The sequence below is a fragment of the Leuresthes tenuis genome, unplaced genomic scaffold, assembly GCF_036924035.1.
Source record: "Leuresthes tenuis unplaced genomic scaffold, fLeuTen1.0.hap1 SCAF_6, whole genome shotgun sequence".
NCBI classification, from domain to species: Eukaryota; Metazoa; Chordata; class Actinopteri; order Atheriniformes; family Atherinopsidae; genus Leuresthes; species Leuresthes tenuis.
The window spans coordinates 6,559,874-6,585,419 of record NW_027325360.1 but is presented as its reverse complement, the minus strand read 5'-3'; the positions used below and the strand labels follow the sequence as shown (position 1 = coordinate 6,585,419).

The following is a 25,546-nucleotide window of genomic DNA, read 5'->3' as shown; positions in this document are numbered from 1 at the left end:
GACACTAATTGTCAAAGCGTCAAACTAATGCGTGTTATTTCTCAGTTTTCAGCCACATCTTGTAGTCTTCATCAGCCCTCAGTGAAGTTGCTTACTAAAACGAACACTTAATTTCAATCCATATATTTTAAAGGAAGTGTATCTGCTATTAACTTCTTCTGACTTGACCATGTTTGGCAACTTTTCTCTCAAATACTTCCTCTCTCACGTAATATTTCCGGCACACTGCCATCTATAGGTTTGGATGTATTAGGTTTTCCATCTGAGTCACTGCAGTGAGAATTTTTTTCCATTTCTTCTGCTCATCCAGTCAAAGAAAATAACTCTTCTACTTTGATATTAAAACCCTCACACTGTTGATCTGTAGACTGGTTATACAGTGGGTTCAGATGTAGTTCAGTAGAACAACCACCTAGTTTTCTACCCAGACTGACAACAAATAACTCCTAAATTTCCAAGTTAATATTATAATGGTGTTTGCTTTTTTTTTAGCTTTTTATTTTTATTGGTAATTTGAATATAAAAGGCTAAATCAGATCAGATCAGACTACAACAGAATATGATAGAATATATATTCTAAAAAAAGAATTTCCTCTACATTTAACCAGTTTTTACTTGTGAATCATCTTTTTACTGTAGAATACCTTGTAGAATACCTTGAATATTTCTGGTTCATTCATCCTTAACCTACAAAAACCGAAGATTAAAAGTATCTGTTATACATTAACTCTCCACACCCGGATCTTCACCTAGTACATAATTGTTTTTAAATGTGTGATGCCTAATTTAGCAGAGACACTGTAACAAGGTGTGAGACAGATAAGAGAGAAGCTGCAAGTTGTAGTGTGAAAAACTGGTGAAGAAAGTGCATCAGGGTTTTTGATTTTTGTCTAGGCTGAACAGGAAGTTGAACTGGATTGCTTTCACGGAGATTAAGCCAAAACAGAAAGAGCAATTCATCCATCATATAGCAGAGCAAGTATTCTACCTTCAGTTTAGAAGTTTTACCCCATACCTGAACATTATTAACTTTCTGAATAATCTGAGACTCCCTCATACTCCTGATCATTTGTGTGTGGATACAACTGAATAGATAGGAACAAATGACGTATCTTATAACAGGCTCATAGTAATAAAGTGTGTAAAGATATTTTTAAAATGGGTTCTTTGCTAAGTTGTCTGTGCTAGAGGGATTCATGGGTCAGTGTCAAGTGGCTTAAAAAACAAACACACGTGCAAATCTCATCCTTCTGAAAAGGGTCAGATACAAGGACTGGACTAAAAATGAGTGGGAAAGCAGCCAATGTTGAGAAAAAAAACTTTTAAAGACTTACAGAAAGCCCGGACAACTACTGATCACGACCACTCTGCAGAAAGCCTGGCTGCTTGAATGTAATGTACAATTAAATTGGGAGGGGGGGCTGAAGACTTGCACTGGATCACATGACCACCTCAGTTATTTCCTGCAGTAGCACACTCTCTTTGGCTGCTCGCTCCTGCCTACCTCCCTGCGACAGCTCAGCAGCGGTGTGGTCGTTCAGAACGAGCAAGTTACCAGAAAGAAAACCACCCCACACGTAGTGAAGGCCTCTGCCGCACAGCTAAACCTGCTCCAGTCACAGCGGCGACGGATAATAACACATACATATATATTCATCGGGTTTGATTTGCTCTTCTTTTATTTGATAGCCTTGTAGAAAGCCAGTCCTCATAATGGCGACAGCTGCGGTGTCTGCCCCTGCTGGCTCCGGCCCCAGCCCAGGATCGGGAACGGAGCTGGTCCGCGGGCAGGCCTTCGATGTCGGGCCTCGGTACAGCAACCTCTCTTACATCGGGGAAGGCGCCTACGGGATGGTGTGGTAAGTGTCCTCGAAGTGTCTTTTTTTTTTAACTCATCGAGGTTTTTACACATTGATTGGTGCTGACGCCGTTTCTTTCTTTTTTTTTTTTTTTGCCCAGCACAATATGGGCTACCCGGCATCTTTTCCGCTATAAACAACTAAATGTCATGTTTTAGCTAGCAAGCAACAGTGCCAAGCCGATGCCAGTCGGAGGAAGACGACGTCCGTTAGTGTGAAACATTGATTACCGTCCAGAGGCTAATATCCGTAACTTGGAAGTCTGTTCTGTGTAGCTACATTTAGCATATCACAGTTGAACAGGTTTCTACGGAAATGTTTTTTTTTTTTTTTTTTTTATTCCTCCACTTGGACACATGCAATAAAACCATGAAAATGAGCAACTGGCACACATTTCCATGGCATTCTTGGCATGGACCGACTGGATCTGCGCAACCTTCGACTCTATATTTTTATAGTAATCCAATAACTATAGCATCTTTATCTGCCAAACTCATAGTTCACTATTTCACAAAGATTAGAGTTTCCCCCCCCTGAGATTTCCATGTGTTCTCACTCATGCTAGCTTTAAACTGTCTAGATTTGGTTTGTGTTGCATAATGTGCCTGGAACTGTACTGTGGGAGTATTTCAAGGGGTCTTTCTCGAACATTTATTTCAGCTGCTGGTGGTTCGTATGGCTGGTTTTAGGTGGTATGTGATGGAATTTTTAGGAGAGAGTAGTTTCTACCCAATAATATGATTTCAGAGGTGTAGTAAAGGTAAGAGCTTACCATAACTCAGTTTTCAACCAGTTGTTAAAAACAGATTTTATTGTGCTTTTACCAGATGGCTCTCATATTTCAGTTCAATTCAGCGAATTTCCACATCACCTATATTTGAAGTGTGCTTCTAACGTCTTTCTAAGATATGAAGTGGCTGATGTTTAATGGCCCTGCACAATGCATTAAGTCAACGTTTGTATTTTTGGTTTCTTTTGCCTGGGCTAATGCAGTAATGCTTATATTGTGCACACTGCATTGTTACATAATTTGTCCTCCTGTCAAACAGCAGTGGTGTAGTTCTTTTTATATTCTATAGACCAGATGATTTTTAATCAAATCAAGAAAGCCATTTGCCTGTGTATCCTTTGAGAAATTCTTCAAGTCATAAAATTCATAAAAAACAATGACAAAAACTGAACCTTAAATGAATTTCCATCCAGTTACAAAAGTTGCTTTATAGAAAATGTTCGCTGGCTCTTTTTTATTTTTTTTTTATTTTTCAAGTATTTATTTATTTTTGCTGTAGAAAACAGAGAATTCCTTGTTTCTGCTGTAGATTGGAACTTCAGCTTGGAGATCTTCTGTTAAACTGTGTGGGCTGAACTGTGATGTTTCCTTTTTTTTCTCTTTAAACTTTCCTTTAATGAACTTTCAGTTCCTGTCAGCTTTCACCTCTCTTCACCCAGACAAGCCATCAGTTCTCCTCATTGCTACCCAGTACTTTCTTCTTGTGGTTATTTCATATGCTGCTTCCAGTAATGTGACTGTATTGTAACCCTCAAATAAGGTTAATATAGTACGATATATGATCCTTCTGACAGTTTATATAAAGATTCGGTGACATTCCCCTTACACTTTAGCCAAAGTAAGTGTTGGGTGTTCTATAGCATTACCATTGGCATTGATGGTTTAATGGGCCAAATTGCAGGGCATTTTCGATGTTGTGCATGTTGTGACCAGTTTCTTACAGCTCTGGAATGTTTTGATTTGTGGGATGTGTCTGGGCACGTGTGCGGAAAGCGTCACAGCCTTAACTTGCACTAATATGCTCTTAAATGTAAGTCTCGATTATCCTCCATGGAAAGTGTGACGATTAAGATCTCATTTCCTGAAGGAAAAAAGTACAGCAACACATGGAGACTAATTGTATGCGGTAGTATTTGTTTCGTCTGAAAATGATGCCAAAAATCCTAAGCTGGCTAAAGCCGGCTGTAGATACAGACCACTTTTGCCTGGCTCTTGGACTGCCTTCGCAGTTGTTTCTGTAGTTTTGATATGTCTTGGCGTGCTCTGAGGTTGCATTTGGAGGGGTTATGTGTCTGGCTCAGCCTCATTGTACTTGTCTTGCTGTGATCTTTCTGAAACCTGTGGTTTTGAGTCAGTTGGTCATGTCTTTTATTTGCAGCAGCCTGCAAAGTTGTGCAGCCTGTTTCACAGACATCCCCCTGCTTTAAATCTGAGATTTTGCCATTTCTGTAAGTTCTTCTCTGTCTGGTATTAGTTGAGGGTAAAAGCAGGAAAGTCCCGTAGAAACAGGCACAGCAAATTATTGATTCTGTGTAGAAACCACTTTGAGTTGACAGATATGGGCTTTTCAATGGCTAAAGCCAGTTACACATTTCTTTTCGGGGCAAAACGTGCCCTATTTTAACGCCTGTTATAACAAACTGGTAAATCCTTTCTTATTGCTAAGTTGTTGCTAATCTTTCATTGTCTAATGTTACTTTGCATATGACAAGCAAGTTGGTGCCATCTATCTTCATGTTGAAAGACCGTATCAATATTCACTTATGTGCAGGCCGGACTTAATGATCCCCTGAACTGAAAAGCGATTAATCTGGCACACTGGATAACATAAACGACACATGTCAACATAGTCTAGCAGAAGAATTGTGTTTAAGCAGATGACTTCGAGGCAGGGTTCAATGCAATGTGCTGGGCTACATTAGTCATTGTAAGGCACAAAGAGGTAATGTTCACAGATATATTTAAATGTATTCAAATAATTTTATGGAATTTCTATATTAATACAAAACCTAAGCTCCTAATATCAAAGATTTCCATCTGTTTAGTTAAATTTGCTGTTTAGCAGGATGAAAATATTCCACAAAACTGTAACAAATTCCCACTAAAGTTATAATCTGAAATGCTGTGTATGGCTGCCATGATGACAGTTCTTTGTGAAGTTCTTTACTTAATGTCACAAGGAATTATGTTGCGCTTGATATAACGCTGTGGGTATATCCAGTGCATAACCATATAAATTATGCTTGCTATTACTGAGAAGATGTGGCTGATGTGGACACTTGTTTCCTGTAAACACTTGAGTTGTACATGATTCACACAGTTTGGTGCTGGAGCCTTATGTACAACTCTGACAAATTCTAAAACAGTTGTCTTACAACTTTCAGTCTTTCTAAAGGTGATTTAACAGCAGTCACATTTTAGGAAGTCAATTATCAGAAGTGCAACCTTCGTTTGCAGCCTTCTCCAATAGATTGCTTTATTACCAGGAGTCTATGCTAACCCCTCCTTACAGAGAGCCTTCATGGAGCCAAAATCCTTCTCTGCTCTTTATTTAGCCGCTATTCGACAAGCTTTGCTTCAGGGTGTTCATTTTTCTTTTAGTGGAGTTAAAACCTGATGCAGTGCTGCAAAATTAGTTCTACTGTAAGATTTGCCCATTTCAAATGATTCTCATATTCAGAGTGGCCTATTTTTGTTTCCTAATAGCCTCTCGCTAACGGTAAGGATGCTCATGTCAAGGCTTTCCAGTGGCTGACGCTCCACAGATTGGCGGTGCACAGAGCCTCTTATCATCACAGGACACTTCACCACCCTCTGTGATGATATTCACAAGCTGCTGTGCAGCACTCTACCTTTTCAACCCGCCCACATGAACAGTCGGATCATGGGGAATGCTGCTGAAGTGCCTCATGTGTATGAAAAGTTTTACATCTAAAAGAAATAGAGGACTGGTGACTAGTCAGTTTCCTTATTTTGTTCATACTCTACTGGAAAGGATTGCTTCTGTCTTGAAAACTTGTTTTATTTAAATTTCTTAGTAATTTTTCTCCTGTTAGTGAAGTAAAAGGAGTGACATAACAGTTGAGACATAAAGAGTGCAACTCTTGCTATCTCACATCTGGAAATCTCTTTTATATCTGTACTGCACGAAATGGACTAGATGGTCTGTTTGATATAGATGTAATTTTTTCCTAGAACCGGAATCTGCCGATGCCTGTCACAAATTTATATTGTAACATTCTTTACTAACGTTCTATTTTGAACAGTGCCCTATGATGCGTATTTAATTAAGGGAGAAGGTGACATTATTTGACTTCAGCTGATTTATCGCTGGGCAACATGTGCATCATAATACTCAAAGAATACTTTAAGAACAAAGACTGCTTTATTTTATTATTTGTTTTTATTGTTTTCTCATTTTATTATATGAGAATTAAAGCTAAATGAGAATAACACACCAAGTTAAACAAATATACTGAGATGTTAAAATTATAGCCACCGGATCATGAACAGTCAAAAATAATAAAAAAGCAAACGAAAATACGTATATAATAATTGTTCCCTAATGACACTGAACACAGCATTTGATGCCGAACTGATAATGAATGCAGCATAGTTTTGAACTAGTGCCTTTCACTGTAGTTTCACTGGAACATGCTACTGCTCTGTTGTCCCCGCTTATCCTTTAATGTTGGTTGTTTAATTCATGAAAGGGAAACAAGTGCTGTGTGTATATTATTAATCACATGTAAACAAAACTACAGTGGTTGTGAATTCGCTTTGATATTGTGCCTGTATCCATATGCTAATTAGCCATGTGCTACTTACTTAACATTGAATGTCTATCTCAAGATTCAGGCTGGATGGCCAGAATTTAGGCTTCATGTTTCCCCATTGTCTGTGTGACACGGATTAGCACTCGTTTAGAAACTTTTATTGAACTCACAGTAACTCAGAGATTTGTCAACACTTGTGGAATAATTTTTTCTGTGTATTTAAGAGATGTTTTTCTGTTGGACATCTGCCGCCTGCTTGTGATGCTGACATTATCAGGTTGGTCAGTTGTCACAGATGGGTATGATATCTTGTGTTGGGAGGAAAAGAAGTAAAAGCAGCCGATTATAATATTCAATTTGTTCCATCTAAGAGGATGAAACATTTGTTGTTCAGCATAGCTAATTAACACAATCTTGACACAATCTTTAGTGTGCTTTGGGCAAACACGGGACACTTGACCTTTTTGACCATACTTTTAAAGCTCCTTTTATTGCATCTGGTTACAGAGTGTGATGTGAGCAACAACTCCATTCTACCCTCTCTTCCACTAGGAGTGTCTTCAGATGTGTCCCACGACTTCAAACTACCATGCAAACTTAAATTGGATTCAAATTACACCCTATAATTCTTCAAATGTGCTATTACTGTATCGGAGAACATACAGTAACCACCCTGCAAGCTCAGACTAGCACACACAGCAAACTGAGCTCAGATAACCGCACACCAAACTGATTTTGGAGGCTTTTTTGTATTTTCAAATACTTAAATTTTCCCTCATCTGCAGTGTGACCATGCACAACTGGTACTCCCTCTTTTTATGGCACATACATGTTCTGAGTCACTTGTTGAACTGGCCTAAGTTGATGAAACACGGATAGGAAAGCTAAAGTAATGTTTGGCAGATAAATACAACATCCACCATCCACCGCATATCGACTCCACTAACCCTGGACTTAACTTTTGTTCTACTTTTTAGCCACTAATGTAACAAAGTGTTTGTTATTATTTGTGATGTTGTGGGTTGTGCATTTGATGACAAATTGGGAACCATGATTTCTAACTTCAGCTATGAACAAAATGACAAAACATCATTAAAAGTTGGATTTCCTAGTGAGGATATTGTTTATTGTTGTGCTGTGTCCTATATTTCCTGGCCCTCTTGTGCCGACTTTTATAATTTTATCTATTTTTATTTTAAACTTTTAGAATACCTTTAGTTTTTTTGTATGTTGAGATTCATGTAATTGAACATTGTTTCCCTGTATTATAATATGCAATAATTATTTTAATGATACTACAGTCCTAGTAATGTGAACATTTTTACATTTTAGTTTAAATTTATTATCTTCAGATATGAATACTATACCAGATATTATACCATTTACCATTTGTGAGGTGTTTGTTTGTGACTTGAACATCCATGCCCTCTTCCTGGTGCTTCTGACTCTCCCTGATTGTGATCTTAAGCTCATGACCTGCCTGATTTTTCAGCCATGTGCTGATGCTCTGCTTCATTCTGCCATCTTAGCCATCCTCTTGAAATGCCACCGTGGCGCCTATCTCCATGGCAACCCTCCTGCCTCTGACATCAGTACCACCACTCCACAGCCAATGGGAGAGGCAGTGAGAGAGAATGAGAGCCTTGACACTCTTGAAATCCTGTTGTGCAATTCAGAAGGAGATGTAATTTGTGTAATTTGTGTGGTTGCGTCTGCCAAGACGAGCTTGGCAGCCTCTGGTTAAACAAGTAAAACAGTCACGCACGCTGCCGCTTTTTTTTTTACATTGATGTCTTTGTTTATCATCAGGGTCTGACGGATGCTTTTTGTTACAGGGCTGGTGTTGCACACTGGGTCGTTGCACCCACATTAGCCTAGCCGTTTCAAAATTCAGCTCAAAATGGTTCGCTGATGATATGACGATTGTATTTTGTCGAGGGAAGGAAAAATTAGAATGAGAGGGGGGGGGGGGGGTGTTCTGCAAAGTACGCTTTCCAGAAGTGGTTTGACATCTTTGATCTTGTCTCATTTTGATGTTGACGTATGCTTGCAGAGGTTGAAGTCGCTTTTTAAAGCGCTTTGACAGTGTTCTTGCTGTCACGTCTTTTTGACAAAATGATATCTTAAGTCTTGCTGATGTCAGTATATGATGAGACTGTTCCATATCATGGTGAACTTTTCCTCAAGGCACATCATTTTGAAGAAAAGATAGTTGTGCACCCTCATGCTTTAGATAATCGTTTGTCTCACCATCCTAATAGTCAACATAAATTACAAGTGTACATGAGAGTACAGTACATGAAATGATGTAACACCGTGATGTAACATCCTAGCTGTAGCATCTAGTATTAGCCCAGCTGTACCTAATAAAACTTTTTGAAGTGAAAGCGCTTTTTAGAGTTTAATATAAGTTTGAAATGTTTGAACTATTTTACTTGATTTACAGGCTTTATAGGAGTAGTCGGTTTATTATCAATTAATGAACCATTAAGAGGTGAAGGAGCCAGTAAATAACTGATTTCTGATTACTTAAATGATTGCTGAATTTTCTGTATACATACTTATTGATTAATTAGTTTTTGATTGTTTCACATGTATTGTAAAGTCATCGTCTTTCACCCTTGGAATCTGGATTAGACAAAGTTGTGTGTGGGAGTTACTAACATAAAGAACTCAAATTGCATTTGCAGGTAATAATCTAATGAGTTTACAAAGAGAGATTGCTTTTATTTGTACAGTATTTCAGTTTTAACCTTGACTTTTGGCTCTCGTATCAATAAGAGAAGCAAAAAAAAAAGTGCTTCTTTTAATAGGCCCAATTTAGATCTCTGACACATGACACCATCTGAGTCTGGTGTACTGTCAAGACAGCCGGTGGTGGAATCTGCGACCTTGCTGATGGGAGCAAACAGAGATATCGAAATTCAAGAGTTTAGTCAGCACCTGAGAGCTGGAAGTTGCACACAGCAGTTGCATATGGGCTCTGTGGCATGCTTATAGGCAGAGAAATGGATAAAAAGAAATTAGACTTTTTGTAGGAGGCCTGTTGTACTTTAGATGCATGCCACAAGATTTACATTGTGTATACCTGCGCAGGTTACACTGCTACACCGCTAACGTGCATCAGTCAGCAGGCCTGTATTTACCTACAATCAGCAGCTGACATATTTATATCTCATATAACAAGTTTGCACAAAGAGGAACACTTAAGTTCAAGAACTCTCCCTATATTTGTCCTACACTGTGGGATGGGGTGTGGTCGTTCACCTCACATCATTCCAGCAGACACTCGTATAAAGCTGGACCTTGACCTGTGGCAGAATACTACACACACCAATAAAGAGCTAGATGAAGAGTATCAAGGCTCAGTGCAAACTGTGTGCACAGTGCAAGGAGAGGAAAGTTTCTTCTGAGTTCCTTCCTTTTAGTGGCCAACCAGTCGGTAGTCGGTGTCTTACAGCGATCAGGTCGCTCTTGGTTTGGAGAATCAGATGGTTTCATGACTGGCAAGTTAAGCTAAAAGCTCCTCAGAAGGTGGCTGTGACAAAACTGCATTTTTTAAACAAACTTTATGTTGTGGATTTACTTTTTTTTTTTTTTTTTTTACATAAGACAGTTACATGGACTGTGTCTGTTACAACACAGTGTTGCAACCTGGCCTGATCAGTGGTTGAGATAGTGTAAAGGCAAAGGAAGTGATGTGGCATAAAACTCTAGATTTGAGTTGTTTTAGTTGGTGTCTGATTCTCCACACTGAGGATGCTCTGTCTGCTGCAGGTATACAGAAGCACTACACGGACACTTTAAAAAAAAAAAAAAGATGAAACAAATGTGTGTCCCTGCAACAGGATGTAATCAGTATGAAGAATCATGGACTATAGGATCATACAAACCAACTGTAGAATACATATCGTAAGCATTAAATCGATACCTATGATGAGATCAGTGGGTCTGGGTTGACATGACTTTATGGTATTAGCAGCACAGTCATGATATTTAGACAACTGGTAGCCAAATGGGAAGAAATTTAGCTTCGTACAAGATTTTTGGTGACTGTTTCATAACGACTCGAACAATTAATAGTGTGAAAAGGAGTCCCTGTTAGATCTATTGAATGATTGTGCTAAATGTTCAGCACCAGTTTGGTCATTATCGGATCATAAAACATAATGGGTTGTATGATTTACAGCAGGTGCCACAAACTGTACCCCTGTTTGATGCGCACTTGCCAGTGAGTGTTATTTGAAGCCCATCCATGCAGCCTGATATTTTTGGCTCCCGGTGCCTTTAAGGCCTTTGACTCTGTGTTGTCTGTCCACTTTGTGCCTGGAGGTTCTTATCTGCTCTCTCTTGGTACGCGGCACACTGAGCTTTTCCCCCTTCTTCCTCTAACCCTACCTCTTAAACATCGTCATGGTTACAGTCTTGTTGCATAACTCGGCTGCTGCAGAGAAAAGCCTTGTATTTCCATCTCCATGGAGACCCCCTCCCCCTTTGGTACCGAGCATGCTCAGACAAAATTACAGAAGCAGAGGAAACAGGGAAGGCATCTCAGAGAAGATTCGTTTCAAAATGCACAGTTTCATACAATAATTTCCAGCACAGCTCTTGTTATCATCGTGAGGCCGTCCTTCTTAAATAAGGAGAGTAACTATTTGCAAGAAAATCTGTGACTCTTTTATAAATTATGCATTTAAAGATTTATTTAAAAAAAATTCTAAATTTATCTTGCTGTCCAGGCTTTGAGGACATTGACTGTTTGCTTATGTCAACTGTTTAAAAGTTACTTTTCGTACATCATGGAGTTTGAATCTTGGCTGAACATTGCCTGCCTGCAGCAACACCTCCAACTACTTATTCTCATGACACAACGTTGAATGCTCGCAGTGGCAAGAACGTTGTATGAAAATTAAAACCTAAATTAAAGCTGTAGTTCTAAGTCCTGAGGACACCGTCGAGACTCCAGCAAATCAAAACTCATTTCACCAAGGCAACTGTGTTGAAACCACATACTCAACTGTGTACTTTGTACTTCCTTAAAAAGTTCCTTCTGCTATAAGGCTGACAACAAAGTGTAGGGCTTGCCTCAGTAAACATGGTCAAATGTAGCATGAGACTTGCTGTTCTTACCTCTCTGTGCGCTAGATGAAGCCACCCATGTATTCTGCAACATTTATTTAATCGTTACTGGTGAGGCACCACTTACCCATTAAGTTACTCGTTTAGTTTATGAACAATCCAATGATTTTTGTTAGGAAAATGTTAAAATAAATAGTGAAAACGCCTTTTTTTCATGAATTCCTGAAACGTTCTTAATAAACGGAACAACTTTCTTAATGAACAGTTTTATAACAACCACCTAATGAAATATTCAATCCTGGTTTCTCTAGCATACAGTTTCAGAAAATGATGAGGAAAAACCTCAGAACCAAAGGTAGAACCACCTCCTGTCTGCTTTGGACTTTCATTTAAATGTTCATGTTTTAGGTGCTCAATATGTTTTAGGTCTTTCTGCTTGATTAAAAGAAAAAAGAAAAGATTTTGCATCATAGAAACGGTTAATCCATGACTCTGTTTAAAATGACAGTGATATGGCAACTGGGTGAAAGTTAGGCACATAATCAAGCTTTTTAGATTATGCAGAAATAAATCAGCTGTAGTTTTCTGAAGTTGTTTAAGCTCATTTAACTGTGTCGAAAAGGCCGTAGAAGCTGGCTGATTTGAAGACGCAGTACATCCGTGTGAAACTGGCTCTGGCTTGAACCAGATCTCGACTTTGATGAATAAGTGTTGTAGCTCCCTGCAGCCTGTACACGAGGGGATCTTCTAGAGTAAAACAGTTGCATAGAAAACGATTTACTTTCCTCCTACGCTCTCACACACACATTCCTCTCACACAAGCAGAAAGGAAGGTCACTCATATTTCCCTCGCAGAAGGCTGGCACACGAGTGTTTACGTTTCAGTCCCTCCACCCCCATCGCTATAGCAACTCATTTCTTATTTTGTCCCACTGTGTGGGTTGTTTTTCAGACGTTTGTGTTTGTTTGTAATGTGCAGAAATAAAATCCCACTCGACTGGATGTAAATGATGAAGCCCTGGGACCTTGGGAAACCATAAATGTTTCCTTCGTTTGTCATCCCAAAGTACAGAAGTATTGTGCAATTTTGGTTTTGTGAAGGCTCCAAATGGCAGCACTTTACCACAGTTTTGGATGACATGAGCTGGCAGCAGCAATTTGTATTCGTTGGCGGTGCTAGTAGGTCAGTCTGTCTTGGTTTTAAAGTGTCAGTTCCAGTGCAGTGAAGAGGTCTGCATCAGATCGTCACCGTTGAGCAGAGAAAACAGGTGGTCTGTTTGATATGATGGGTTTATGTGGACACCCTAGTGTGGGAATTCAGAATATCTCAGGCTGTGTGAGCATTATGACTGTGAAACGGTCATAAAATCATTGGAAAGAGTCAGATATTCAACACTGGGCATGTTTGTACCTGGGATAATGTGGAGGTGTCTGATCGCTGGCAAGACCAAGATGTTGGAGTGTAACTGAACAATAACTCTGCTCAGAGTTGGCTCATTTTACACGTGTGAAACAAAAACTCTTCTCATTAGTCTCATTAGTTTTGACTCATGAAGTTGTACAATGAGACACTTTCAGCTTGACTGAAAGTGTCTACAATTTAAAAACACTTTCTTTCCATGTGCGGTGGGAAAAATTAGATGCCAAAAAAAAAAACTCTGTTGTCCCAAAAATCTCTGTTTTTGCACATTTGTGCAACAGAAAATAGAAGTAAGCAAAAATCCACAGGTTTCTCACTGGATAATAATCAACATGTTGGTGCAAACCCGTATCTCTACTAGTTTTGGCCAACAAACATTGTGGAACTCTTGTGCTGATGTCAGACTATAAGAAAAGGCTACTGCTCTCATACTTTTTGATTTGGAAAACACTGAAATACTTTGAAAATGCTTCAGATTCGTATGAAATGTTTTGCAGTTTAAGTGTATAAAATGGGCTGACTTTGACATTTTCACTTGGATAACACACTAACCTTTAAGTGAAGCTTGAGCATATTCTCCTCCTTGCATGTGCTGAAATCCCTTCAGCTGCAGTGCTGCCCTTCTCTGAGCAGGGACTGGTCACGTGTTGATTCTCAGTCACCGCAGCGACGCATGCTGTATCACTTATGTCACTTCTTCAACTTGTTTGACTTGGCGTGGGTGTATCTCACAGGCAATGTCTGTGGGGGCCTTGTTCCAGCTTGTGTTGGTGGCACTGCATAGCGTGCATAATGGTGCCAGTTTTGCATATAGAATATGTCCCTTATTACATCATGATGCCCTACGTCAGGGATGTCCACATCCGGTCCTCGAGGGCCGCTGTCCTGCAGGGTTTAGATGTTTCCCTGCTTCAACACACTTGACTTGGATCAATGCAACATTAGCAGGTTGGTGCAGAACTTAACAATCTTTTGAAGAAATCCATTTCATCTGAATCAGGTGTGTTGAAGCAGGGAAACATCTAAAACCTGCATGTTTTTGGACTTTAAACACTGTTATTCTTTCTTTTGCCTATTCAACTTGGAGTCTTATTGATGTCTTCTGGGTTTATTTATGTTTTTTTCTTCTAAATGATCCAGCTCTGCATATGACCGGGACAACAAGATTCGTGTGGCCATTAAAAAGATCAGCCCCTTTGAGCACCAGACTTACTGCCAACGCACCCTGAGAGAGATCAAAATCCTCCTGCGCTTCAAGCACGAGAACATCATTGGAATCAACGACATTATCCGCACACCATCCATCGACCAAATGAAGGATGTGTATCCTAACGTGGTCTGATCTGTTGGTTGTAAAGCGTTTTATGTGGCTGTAGTTAGATTTACAGCCTTCAGGCTGGGCCCTAATGGCAATAATGGTGTTTTTAAGTATTTGAAGTCATGACGATATTTTATTTGATGAATATCTTCAGCTAAGAGTGAGACTGCTGTCTCTTAGTCAGTATTTGCCTTTTATAAGGGGTGTTTATTAGTATTTTCTTACATAACTGAATGGAGTCCACAGTAACCGTGTGTGTACTTTTACTCTGTAGCTGAAAGAAATGCCGATGCTTTCTGCCAACACAAGCCCTCAACCAAAGTAAATGTCACTGAGGTTAAAAAATGTCTGTTCCAGATACAATCAGCTTTCTTTCAACACATGTCGTAAATGGAAGTTCCTGCGAGGTATAAACATGGTTTCAGAACTCCACCAGGTCATTTGAGTGACTTCAAAGTTGCCCAAAAGACCCAGCTGTTCAGCATCTGCCTTTTCACTGTCGCTCATCTGATGTTGCTTAAAAAAAAAGTTTCTTGAATTCGAAATTAAATCTTGATCGTCCAGGATTACCTGAATGTGAAAAAAACATTGATTTATTAGAGGGAATTTGTTGTACTTAATACCTTTTATAAGAAAAAGATCAAATCAAACATACTGTTTGACTCCTGTTAAGTTTATGAGCAAGTCGTGGTGTTTATTTTAGTCAGCATCAGACTAACTGTCGAGTGAGATAAGAAACAAGGGAAGAAAGTATGACTCATGAGAGGAAGACAGTTCTTCGTACTCTATTGTTTCCACGAGACAAGAGTAGAAAGTCTTTAACCCCGATCGCTGCAGATATATTGTCCAGGATCTCATGGAAACTGACCTGTACAAACTCCTGAAGACCCAGCACCTGAGCAACGACCACATCTGCTACTTCCTCTACCAGATCCTACGAGGGCTCAAGTACATCCACTCAGCCAACGTCCTACACCGCGACCTGAAGCCCTCCAACCTTCTGCTCAACACCACCTGTGATCTCAAGGTAGTGCAACACCTGAAAGTTATCAAAATATGAAAAGTCTGGGCTGATTTTAGGGTCTGTTTTCTGTCACAAACCATAAACCAAAACATAAAGCATTTGGCCTTGATCCAAAGCAACTTACACTGGTAGACGGGTAAGGTAAGGGGACTACTGGTGGTAGTACCTTTCATGCAGGGCATTTGAACCGAGATCACCCACATGAAAGGTGGCAATCTTATCCCTACACTATCCAGTTAATCAGATGTCCTATGTTATTCTTTCTGGTCTGAAAAGGCCTCTAACCCCTAATTGATTGGTTTTAGGTCAAAAGCTTTTTTTTATGTTGTAAAACAAAGAAAACATTTATATGACATGTTGTAATTATATTATATATTTTTGTTACTGTTAAATACTATTAAATTAAATTTCTGGTGATTTCATGAAATTTTTTTACCAGGGTTTGTATTTTTACAACTATCCAACCATTGCTTGATCATCTTATTTTGTGTCCTCCAATGCTGTATCCATTTCTTTTCATGTCTCACATATTCTCCTTGTACAGATCTGTGATTTTGGTTTGGCCCGTGTGGCCGATCCCGACCATGATCACACTGGTTTCCTCACAGAGTACGTGGCCACACGTTGGTACAGAGCTCCAGAAATTATGCTCAACTCCAAGGTGAGTGTCCCCATCGGCTGGGAAGCATTGTCAAGTCAGAGATATTTATATTTTTAACAGTTTTTGCCACTCGATGTAGTTTAGAACTAGTCGTAATGTCAAAATTGAAGCGTTTATCCTCTCTGAACCCAATCACACTCAGCATAATACAGTGCTATTTTAATGTTTCATGACCCCTGTTTTTGTGGTCATGACTTGGTTCTCGGGCTTCACTTTCAGGGTTACACCAAGTCCATAGACATCTGGTCAGTGGGTTGCATCCTGGCTGAGATGCTGTCCAACAGGCCAATCTTCCCTGGGAAACACTACTTGGATCAGCTTAACCACATTTTGGGTAACAATAGTCTTTACATCCTGAGTTTTAAGGATTGGTGTGGCACTGTTGGAGTTTTAACAGAAGTGAACCCACTTTATTTCTTTAAGTTGAAAAATCCTGTCATTGACAATCCTTCCAAAGCAAAATTTGGAATGTCACTGATCCACATCACTTCTGATATTTCCCTTTTCACGTAGCCTGTGGCAAAAATCATCTAACTTTTATTTAGAAAATGCATGTACTCTGCTGTGGCAGATTATCTTTTATTATTTATAAAAGTGCACAACACACTTATACACACAGACACACACACTCTCTGTCAGTAGGAGCAGCTTCCAGGTGCTTGCGCTTGGATACCGCTGAGCGGAGCTGCTCTTATCGAGTCATGCTTTTTATGTCTCTGTGCTTAACCACATATTGCTTCTCCCATCTGCCAATGTGTTGTGCACTCAGACTTTTCTTTTTGTCTGAAAAACGTTGTTATGTAACTGGAAACTTCTAATAGTGTCTGTACCACAAAGATCCTGTGTCATATAAGCACATTTATGTATTACTGCTTGTCCCTCAGGGATCCTGGGCTCTCCCTCTCAGGAGGATCTCAACTGCATCATCAACATCAAGGCCAGGAACTACCTTTTGTCACTTCCTTTGCGCTGCAAAGTGCCGTGGAACCGTCTCTTCCCCAACGCCGATCCAAAAGGTCAGACCCCATTTAAGAGCCTTATTATTGAGGGCTTGTTTTGTAGCTGAGGGAAGGTTGCCATCGGGACACATCCAGAACGTCTTTAGGCAACACTTTTTAGGGCTGCAGCAGTTGTTTATGTGCAATTCTTTATAAGCAACTACATTACCAGGGTTAACTTTGGATGCTGGACAACTGCTGGGCCAATTTTAAGTATTGAATATACAGAGTGTTCACTCCCACTGTAATCAGACATTCTGCAGCCAGATCCTGCAGCTTCTCTGCTCACACCGTACGGGTCAAACAGCCACCATGTGATGCTCGCACTGAACAGAAACATGTAAACAGTTTTGATATGATTCGTACAAGATGGCAGGGTTCTTGGTGTTGACGAAAACAGAAAAACAGTCATACTTTGTGTGTATATAAAGCTGAAACTGCACTGCAGACTAACTCTCAGAATTACTAAGAGAATAATGGTATTTGTATCTTATCTTAACATTGTCAAAATATTGTTGTTTTTTATTTTTTATTGTAAACTCGAGTTTCTTCTTTTCTTAAAAGCAATTTTGCATCATTTTTATATTTTGATTTTTCTGAACCATGTGCTAATTTTGTGTCAAGTGACGCAGGAAAGAACAGAAATTGAGTTGATGTTGAATAGTTTTTGGTACCTTCTCAGGACAGATGAGCTGAGCAGGGAGAAAACTTGGCTTTTTAGGTTTCTTTTTGTACAGGAATGATCATACTGAAGCAAGCCACACAAGGAGCCATTTTATTCAATCAAACATGGTAATTTATTGATTTAATTTCCTTTTTTTTTCCTGCACAGAATTGATTTGGTGCTTTGATGACCAAAAAGCAGTCAAAACTGCTTCAAAACTGACAGAAATTTACGACTAAATTACCCGTGACCCACGCATGTAAACCTACAGCTGATCAGCAAACCGCAAAATTCTGCACTAAACAAAGATGGGTCAGATCTTTCATTATTTTTGAACAAAGAGTTTGTGGAAACACAAAATATATGAAAGCTAAACAAAAAAAGAAACTGAGACTGAACTGCAGTCTTATTGTGCAGCTCATTATTAGAGCAGCTGATATCAATGACTGAGCTGGTGAAATGATGCTGCTCTAATGTATGTTTTATATTTGCATCATGGTGCTGAAACAGCAAATATTCAGTCCAGCCTGACAGGCTTCAGAAGGGTATTCCAGACGGATTTAACAAATGCATCAAACTGAGGTTCATGTGGTTGTTACAGTCAGAAGGTGCCTCAAGTCAGACACTATGAACTTTAATAAAAGTGGAGAGGAATATAACTCATCAGATTAACCGCTCACTTCTTTAAATGTCTGCTGAACAGTAAAAAACAATAATGTATTGGCATTTAAAACCCGCAGCAGTTATTCAAACGAGCCTCCAGTTCCCATGAATCAGCTGTTTAGGATGTTGTGATGTCCTCTAGTGTTCAGGCCGGCTCACTGTTGCTTTTAGAAGTGGTTCTACACACTCACCCTTTTTCCTGTTTTAAAGTTCTCGTGTTTGTGCTGCAGCTTTGGACCTGCTGGACAAGATGTTGACATTTAACCCTCACAAGAGGATTGAGGTGGAGGAGGCCCTGGCACATCCCTACCTGGAGCAATATTACGACCCAACAGATGAGGTGAGATGGTTTACAGCACTGTGTACAAATGAATTGTTCGTGTGTTTTAGAAAGCTATGTTTTAAATTTAGCTGCTCTGTTGCTTCATTGGGTCAAATCCTAAAGCATCTGCCACACATCTGCACATATTACGTCAACACGGTCCGCATTTATGCCAGCTTGTCCTCTCTGCTGCTCCATATAGCCTGTTGCTGAGGCCCCCTTCAAATTTGATATGGAGCTGGATGACCTACCCAAAGAGACACTGAAGGAGCTCATCTTTCAAGAAACTGCACGTTTCCAGCCCAGCTTTAGGTCCTAACATCTCACACAGGTACGTCCTCGTCACCACAGTCCTGCTTTTTTACCCCCAAACCGATGAAAATGAACCTACAGAGGCTGGTGATGTAAATTCTGTTAAGAGGTTAAGAGGAACATATCAATTCAGCTGTAAACTCGACTGAAGCCTGGAAATTAAGTCTTTCAATGTAAAAAAGATTAGGCAGATAGTGATGATGGTCCCATCTCTGCTCCTGCATTATGCTGTAGTTGGCTCAGTGTATTACCTCATCTCTGCAGAGCGCCATTATAAACCAACAGTAGTACATCACACGGCTAAACCCACCTTAAAAACAATCCGTCTGCACAGATACTTTGCCAACACATCCTCAGAGGGGAGTTGGGCTTCATTACAACCGTTTTGCACTGTAACTGTTGTGTTGATGTTTTAGATTTTTCCTCATGTTGTAGATGAGCCTCTGAGAGCAGGACTGATAACCTGGGCTACCCTGGAAAATCAATCAAAGGGGCAACACAAAGGGACTCAAAGATGAACACAAGTTGATTCATCAGAGATTCACAGAGAGAGGAAAACTAAATTCACAATCAGAATAAGAAACATTACAAATGAGACACGACCAACTTTAGAATAGCCAATGAAACACAAAACAGCCTGTAACGGCTGGCTTTTACAAGCCACTTATAGAGGTTCAAAGATGATGATGATATAAATGTGTAAAAGATCTATACGATGATGATTTAATCACTCCTGGAAAAATAACACCACAGGAGGACATTGCACATTCTTATTTGGAAAGATTAGAGGGGGGTAGAGGAATTGTTCATGATGAGACCCTTTGCATCGCCTCTGATAACAGCTGCACTGAGCGATGTTGAATGTGACTATTAGTTTTACTTCACTGGAAATGAATCAAACCATCGTCATACTGTATTTGGCTGGTTAATGTTATGGCCTACTTTTTAAACTAGGAAAAACTCAAATGTACATATTCATTTTAATGCCTGAAAACCCTTTCTGTCCTGTTTAGAGCAAAGCTTTGTCTCTCAGGATTGGTTGCTTTGCCCTGGTGCATGATCTGTAAATGACTGGCAGACCATCACCCCCTTTTTTTTTTTTTTTTAAATCCTCCTGTCTATTTATTATGGAAATATTACATTCAGTTTACAGTTACATCCGATTAGTGCAATTTACTATGAGGTCATGTAGCTGTCATACAAAATTTGTAAGAGCTTTGCACAAAGATGGAAACAAATTTTACAAAAGAAAAAGAGAAAAACAAGCGAGAATCAGGAGATTTTGTTTCCCTGCACCGATGATGCTTCTTAGATGCCTCCCCCCCGGATCTCTGCTAACCACCAGCTGCTCCCCAGCAGGCAGCTTGTTGTGTTAATAACCATCAGCTGAGCGCTAAATTTCGTAGCCTGCCGTTTGCTTTGTGCGTATTACAGGCTGTATGTAATTACTGTGTTTCCTCTGCAGCGCTTCACGCTGTAACACGAGTGTCATGAAAAAGACCAGAGTGAGATTAGAGAAACATGAAGTGTGCCACAATTTGCTTTTATGTATTTTTGATTCTGTGACTAATGTGTCTTAAACTTGTTTCTGCGCTGCTCTGGTTTGGAGGTGGTCACCTTCTGCTGATTTGAGTTAATCGCTGTGCCATTGATGTGAAGGTTAAACACGGTTCCTTCTCCCTCCAGATGATTCTGTGGACAGGCTTCTGCGTCGCCACTGCTCCTCCCCGCCCCCACACTGTTGCTGGGATTTTGTTTTGTTTTGTATTCGCCTCTCCTGTTGTCCACATCACCTGGATTCTCTGGATCTCCTTCATCAAGTCCACTTTGCTCAGGAACGGCGTCAAGAATCAATCAGTCATTCTCCGTTTCTCCTTCTTTCTCTCTCTCGGAGGGGAGGGTGAGGTAAAGGGGAGGGAGGGGGAGTCGCATCACAGCTTATTGTTTGGGGGAGATTTTGTGTTTGAAGCCAAGATAAACAAATTTTTGTGTGTGTCTCAAAGGCATTTGGCTCTTTTGATTCAAGACCTTTTAATGTCCAGGTGAATGGCAGCGATACACTAGCTGTTGTGCTGCTGGGTTCAGCTGCTTTGCACAAACGATGACGTCAGAGAATCATCCATCATTGAAAGAAAAGGAAAAAAAAAAAGTCTTTCGAATTGTCTAACCTTTGTCGCAATGTTACAAGGGATGCAGTGATCTCTGCGTGTAGTTTCTCTTTAGAAAGAGTCCAAATTAAAACACCCGATTTATGCAACGAAACCACAGAATGAGCCAGACTCTCCTGGCTGAGCTCAAGCCATTGATGAGGATCTATATTTTATTATCAACCCCTGTATTTGCAATATGATGCTCACACAGAAGGCCCGAATGCAAGTATATATCTTTAAAGATAAATATATATATATATAACGCCTGAAGAGTCTTAAGATATTTTATTGTTAAGAGTGATGATAGAAGGTGAATTTGATGAATTTATAAACTTTTTTTTTCCTTTTTAATAAACGTTTTTAAAAATATCCCCTTTTTCATTTCTCATTGGCTTCTATGAGAAAATGTAGAGATGTGTATTGGAGGGTTTCATTCTGCCTTAGCCATGGGAAAATTGAAGAAAAGCTGATTTCACACAAGTTCTAATGTACAGGATGATATTTTTTCATATTTGGGGAAAAATTGACTCAGTCAGGACAAGAATTCAGTTTTCGCACAAAAGTCATTTATTGTGGAGAAAATGTTGTTGTGCCTCCCTTTCTGTTTCACAATTTCCGTTGTCGTCTCTTTCAGTGTCGGTTGATCTCTCTTTCGCCTTGTTAGAATAAAACTGTGCCCTTTGCATGACTGTTATAAGCTCTGTATACAAAGACGACAATGTTAAGTGCCACACAAGCCGGGCAGATCCGCCGGCTCTTTCTGTTCAACCTTTTGTGGTATATCACTCTTTTAAAACACACGGTGCTTTTGTCCTCTTTCTTTTTTCGCTTTAACATCCTCTCTGTCTCATTAGTTTTTTCCCCCCTCCTAATTCAATAGATTTCGATCTCCACTTTGCCAAACTCCATCTCTTTGCTCACACATCATGTAATCTTTCTTTATTGAAGACAGACAAAACATGTTCCAGAATCTGAGAAACATGATCCACGCGTGATAAAGTTTTACATAATCTCACAGATGTTTTTAAGAATTCTATTGTTTCTCCTAAACCTTTTGTCTAAATTGCACATTTTCATGCTGAAAGAATTTGGCAGCATTTGTACCAGCAGACAACTGCAGTAAAACTGAGAAGACGTGCATGATTTCAGCAGAATCTCGGACTGTCTCCCACTTCTCATCAGTAACTGCTGATGTGATTGAAGACTGTTAAAATGAAAGCTTTTATTTCAAAGAAATTTAAAAAAAAAAATTTGAGGGGGGGGGGGGTTAGGCCGTTGAAGCTCAAAGGCTTGTCAGACGGCTTTCCTTTTTAGTTTGTTCAAAGTGAGCCTCAAATGTGTTCGGTTTGCCTTTCGGTCTGGCTGCAGCTTTACTGCATTTTCAGATTATAAACTTTATAATTAAAGTGAAAGAAAATTGTGTTATTTACAACACTTGAGCATCTCAGCTGACTCGACCCTGTTGGCAGCATAAAATCCAGACATTTTAATATGAAATGGGTAATATTCACACGTTGTCTTTTACAGAAAATAGAAAGTCTTGATTTAATTTTTTTCTTGGGAAATTTCAGTCATTCAGACATTTTCGCGTTGCTCTGGTTAATTGAATCACTGTACGGAGCCAAAGACTCGGTTTTGCTCTGTATTTGTCTTTTGCTCTGACTTAGCGTTAAACTGAGTGGAAGAGGAAGTGGTTAAACATATGTGTCCAGTGCAGCTTTCTTGGGAGTTTTGGATTTTTACTCATGGGCTGTCCGCTCCGTTTCTTCAAACGGGAGAAAATTGGCAGAAAATTTGACAGGACTTTGAGCTGTTCGGAGTCCACCGTGGCTGCTCCTCATTTGCATAAAACAGCCTCTACTTTCTGCAAATGAGGGGTGGCCAGCTTGACGCATCGTCTTTTGAAGCACAATGCGGCACCACCCAGCTGTATGAGAAGCATTGGAAGCGACAGAGCTTGCGGACATGTACCTTAAGAGAGGACGCTGAAGCTCTGCTGAAACACACTCAAGCCATAATCGGTCAGTCAGCCTTTTTGCACCTCTGACCACACCCAACTGTTATGTCACAGCATACCGACAAGTATGCGTTTACGTCACTGCAGCCACGAGAGAAGTTAAACCTCTGCAGATCAACAAAAACACAAGTTGCGTTTTAAGACTTCAGATTAATATTCTGATATTAAATAACATACGTTGTTCGTGGAAGAAGATGTAATTCTGTATTATTTGTCAGGTAATTAGTGTTTAGTAGGGTTAACGATTACTAACTGAAGAAAAGACGTTCCCAAATCCATCCATTTTCTGTACCCCTTTAATCCAATTCGGGGTCACAGGGTGCTGGAGCCTATCCCAGCTACCGTTGGTTGAGAGACTGGGTAAACACCCTGGATGGGTCGTCAGTCCATCGCAGGGCCACACAGAGACACACAACCATGCACACTCACACTGCTCCTAGGGTCAATTTAGAGTCACCAGTTAACCTAACATTCGTGTCTTTGGCCGGTGGGAGGAAGACGGAGTACACCGAGAGAACCCATGCATACACATGGAGAACATGCAAACTCCAAACAGAAAGGCCCCAGCCGGGATACCGGGAACCCTCTCGCTGTGAGGCGACGGTGCTAACCACCACGTATAATTAGTGCAAAATTACATTTTCTTTCATCACTGTTGAAACAGTGTTACCATGAAAATGAAGAGATTTGTCCCATTGCTGCACACACACACGTCTGTCACACGATTAGTAAATGCACTTGGTTCAAGAGTAGTTGGGATGGGACTTGTAATCCGAGGTGCCTGCCGGGACTTGACTTGCCTGTAGATAGTCTTTTTTTTTTTTTGCGGGATTCAGTGACAACAATAAGGGCACTGGAAACCTTACTGGGATTAGTTGTATAAAAAATATATTGAAGAAAAGCTTCTGCTGAGTTCTTTGTGCAGCCTGTCTGTTTGTGCCTTTTTTGATAGTCTTGATATCCAAGATTTGATGTGCAGCTTTTGTTAAGTCGGGAATCTGTTGTAATCGCAGTATACGCGCTTCAGAAATGAACACAATCAAATCTGGGGGAGGGCGGGATCACGGGTGGGTATCCTTTCATTTCTGTACATTTTAAAAAGATTTGTTGCCACAGCTGTGTGATTTGTGACTGTATTAAAAAGATGAAAAGCAAACATTTCTATATATTTTTTGCGTTGCCCTTTTTCCTCGAGCCTTTTTTTTTTGGATGTTTTTGTGTGATATTTTTATTGTAAAACGAATGTTATGTTTCTATCAGACACTAATCTTGTTTAAGTTGTCTCCGGTGGAACTACTTCACTCTGTATGTTTTGATCAGTATAAACCTTTAATTGTGTAGTTAACATTTATTCAAGAGGAAAAAAAATGAGAACCTTGGTTGTATTTTAAAGGTTTGTTTGACCTGCCATAGAAATTTTTTGAACCGACTGGTCAGATTTATTTTGCTGTCGTGTGAAGGATTTGACTTGAACAAAGCATTCGCTATTATTCAAGACTGACTGCTACTTTAAAAAAAGACTTCTTTTTTTTATGTTGATCTTTTTTGCAAATCTGCCATGACATTTCAGTAGATGTTCATTAAAAACACTGTACCTTCATTAACATGTCTGTGGAGTCTTGATTAAGCTTCTTGTCAGTGTATAATGGATAAGTGCACACGGATGACTAATTAATAGAAAAACAGCACGTTCTTAAGTCGTTTAGCCTCTGCCAAAGCAGCTTCAACAGTGTACGTATGGGAGAGATATCCACGCTAAAGAAAAACACTTGTTCGTGTTCACCTGATTTCAGAGTGGCTCCAATCTTCATAGCGATGTCTGGCTCAAAATAAAACCGCAAAAACAAATGAACCTTTTACAGTATCGTAAAGCTCTTAAGTGTATGCAATTCTAAGTTTTCATATAACTCAAAGGTAGGCATTATCCATGAGTATGTGTTTCAACAGCAATATTTCTTTAAAAAGATTCAGAGGGGCAGCTTCTGACAACTGCTATTAAGTCACCAAAAAACTGGGGTGGAAAAAAAAAGAGTTCATTACCATTAAGGGGTATCCAAGGATGAGGAAAATGGGCTGCGGTGGGAGCAACTCCTCAGATGTGTTTTCATAAAGATTCCATTTGGTAACTGAGTAAAGACTAAGATGGGAGGAACATAAACACTATATAAGATCTCATGCATTAATAATTAATAGACTCCTCATGAATCATTAATAATAGCTACAGCACTGGACTGTTATGTGCCTGTTTCACATAACAGTCAGGACTGGACTGAACATAAATAAGAAGGCAGCCAATGTCCATTGTACCTTGAGAAAGCCTGGACAACAATTGATCAAGGCCACCTGGAAAGATTACTAGAAAATCTGGCTCCTTGGATGTAAAATGTAAAGAAATATGTGTGGCTCAAGACTTTTGCACATTACTGTATTACAGTTTGAACCACCTTTAAGTTCAATTTTGAAACATACATTCATGAAAGTGGGAATAACTCA

The 25,546-nt window shown here is 39.7% G+C and overlaps 1 protein-coding gene across 1 annotated transcript; it reads left to right on the top strand.

Annotated features, from left to right (window-relative positions):
- The first annotated feature begins 1,462 nt into the window (after positions 1–1,462).
- On the top strand, positions 1,463–24,657 carry mapk1 (mitogen-activated protein kinase 1). The gene is made up of 9 exons (XM_072387327.1): positions 1,463–1,859; positions 14,065–14,247; positions 15,080–15,269; positions 15,811–15,927; positions 16,147–16,261; positions 16,812–16,943; positions 18,483–18,592; positions 18,777–18,905; positions 20,573–24,657. The coding sequence occupies exons 1-8, from the start codon at positions 1,714–1,716 to the stop codon at positions 18,891–18,893; spliced, it is 1,110 nt and encodes a 369-aa protein (XP_072243428.1). The 5' UTR covers positions 1,463–1,713; the 3' UTR covers positions 18,894–18,905; positions 20,573–24,657.
- The last annotated feature ends 889 nt before the right edge of the window (positions 24,658–25,546 follow it).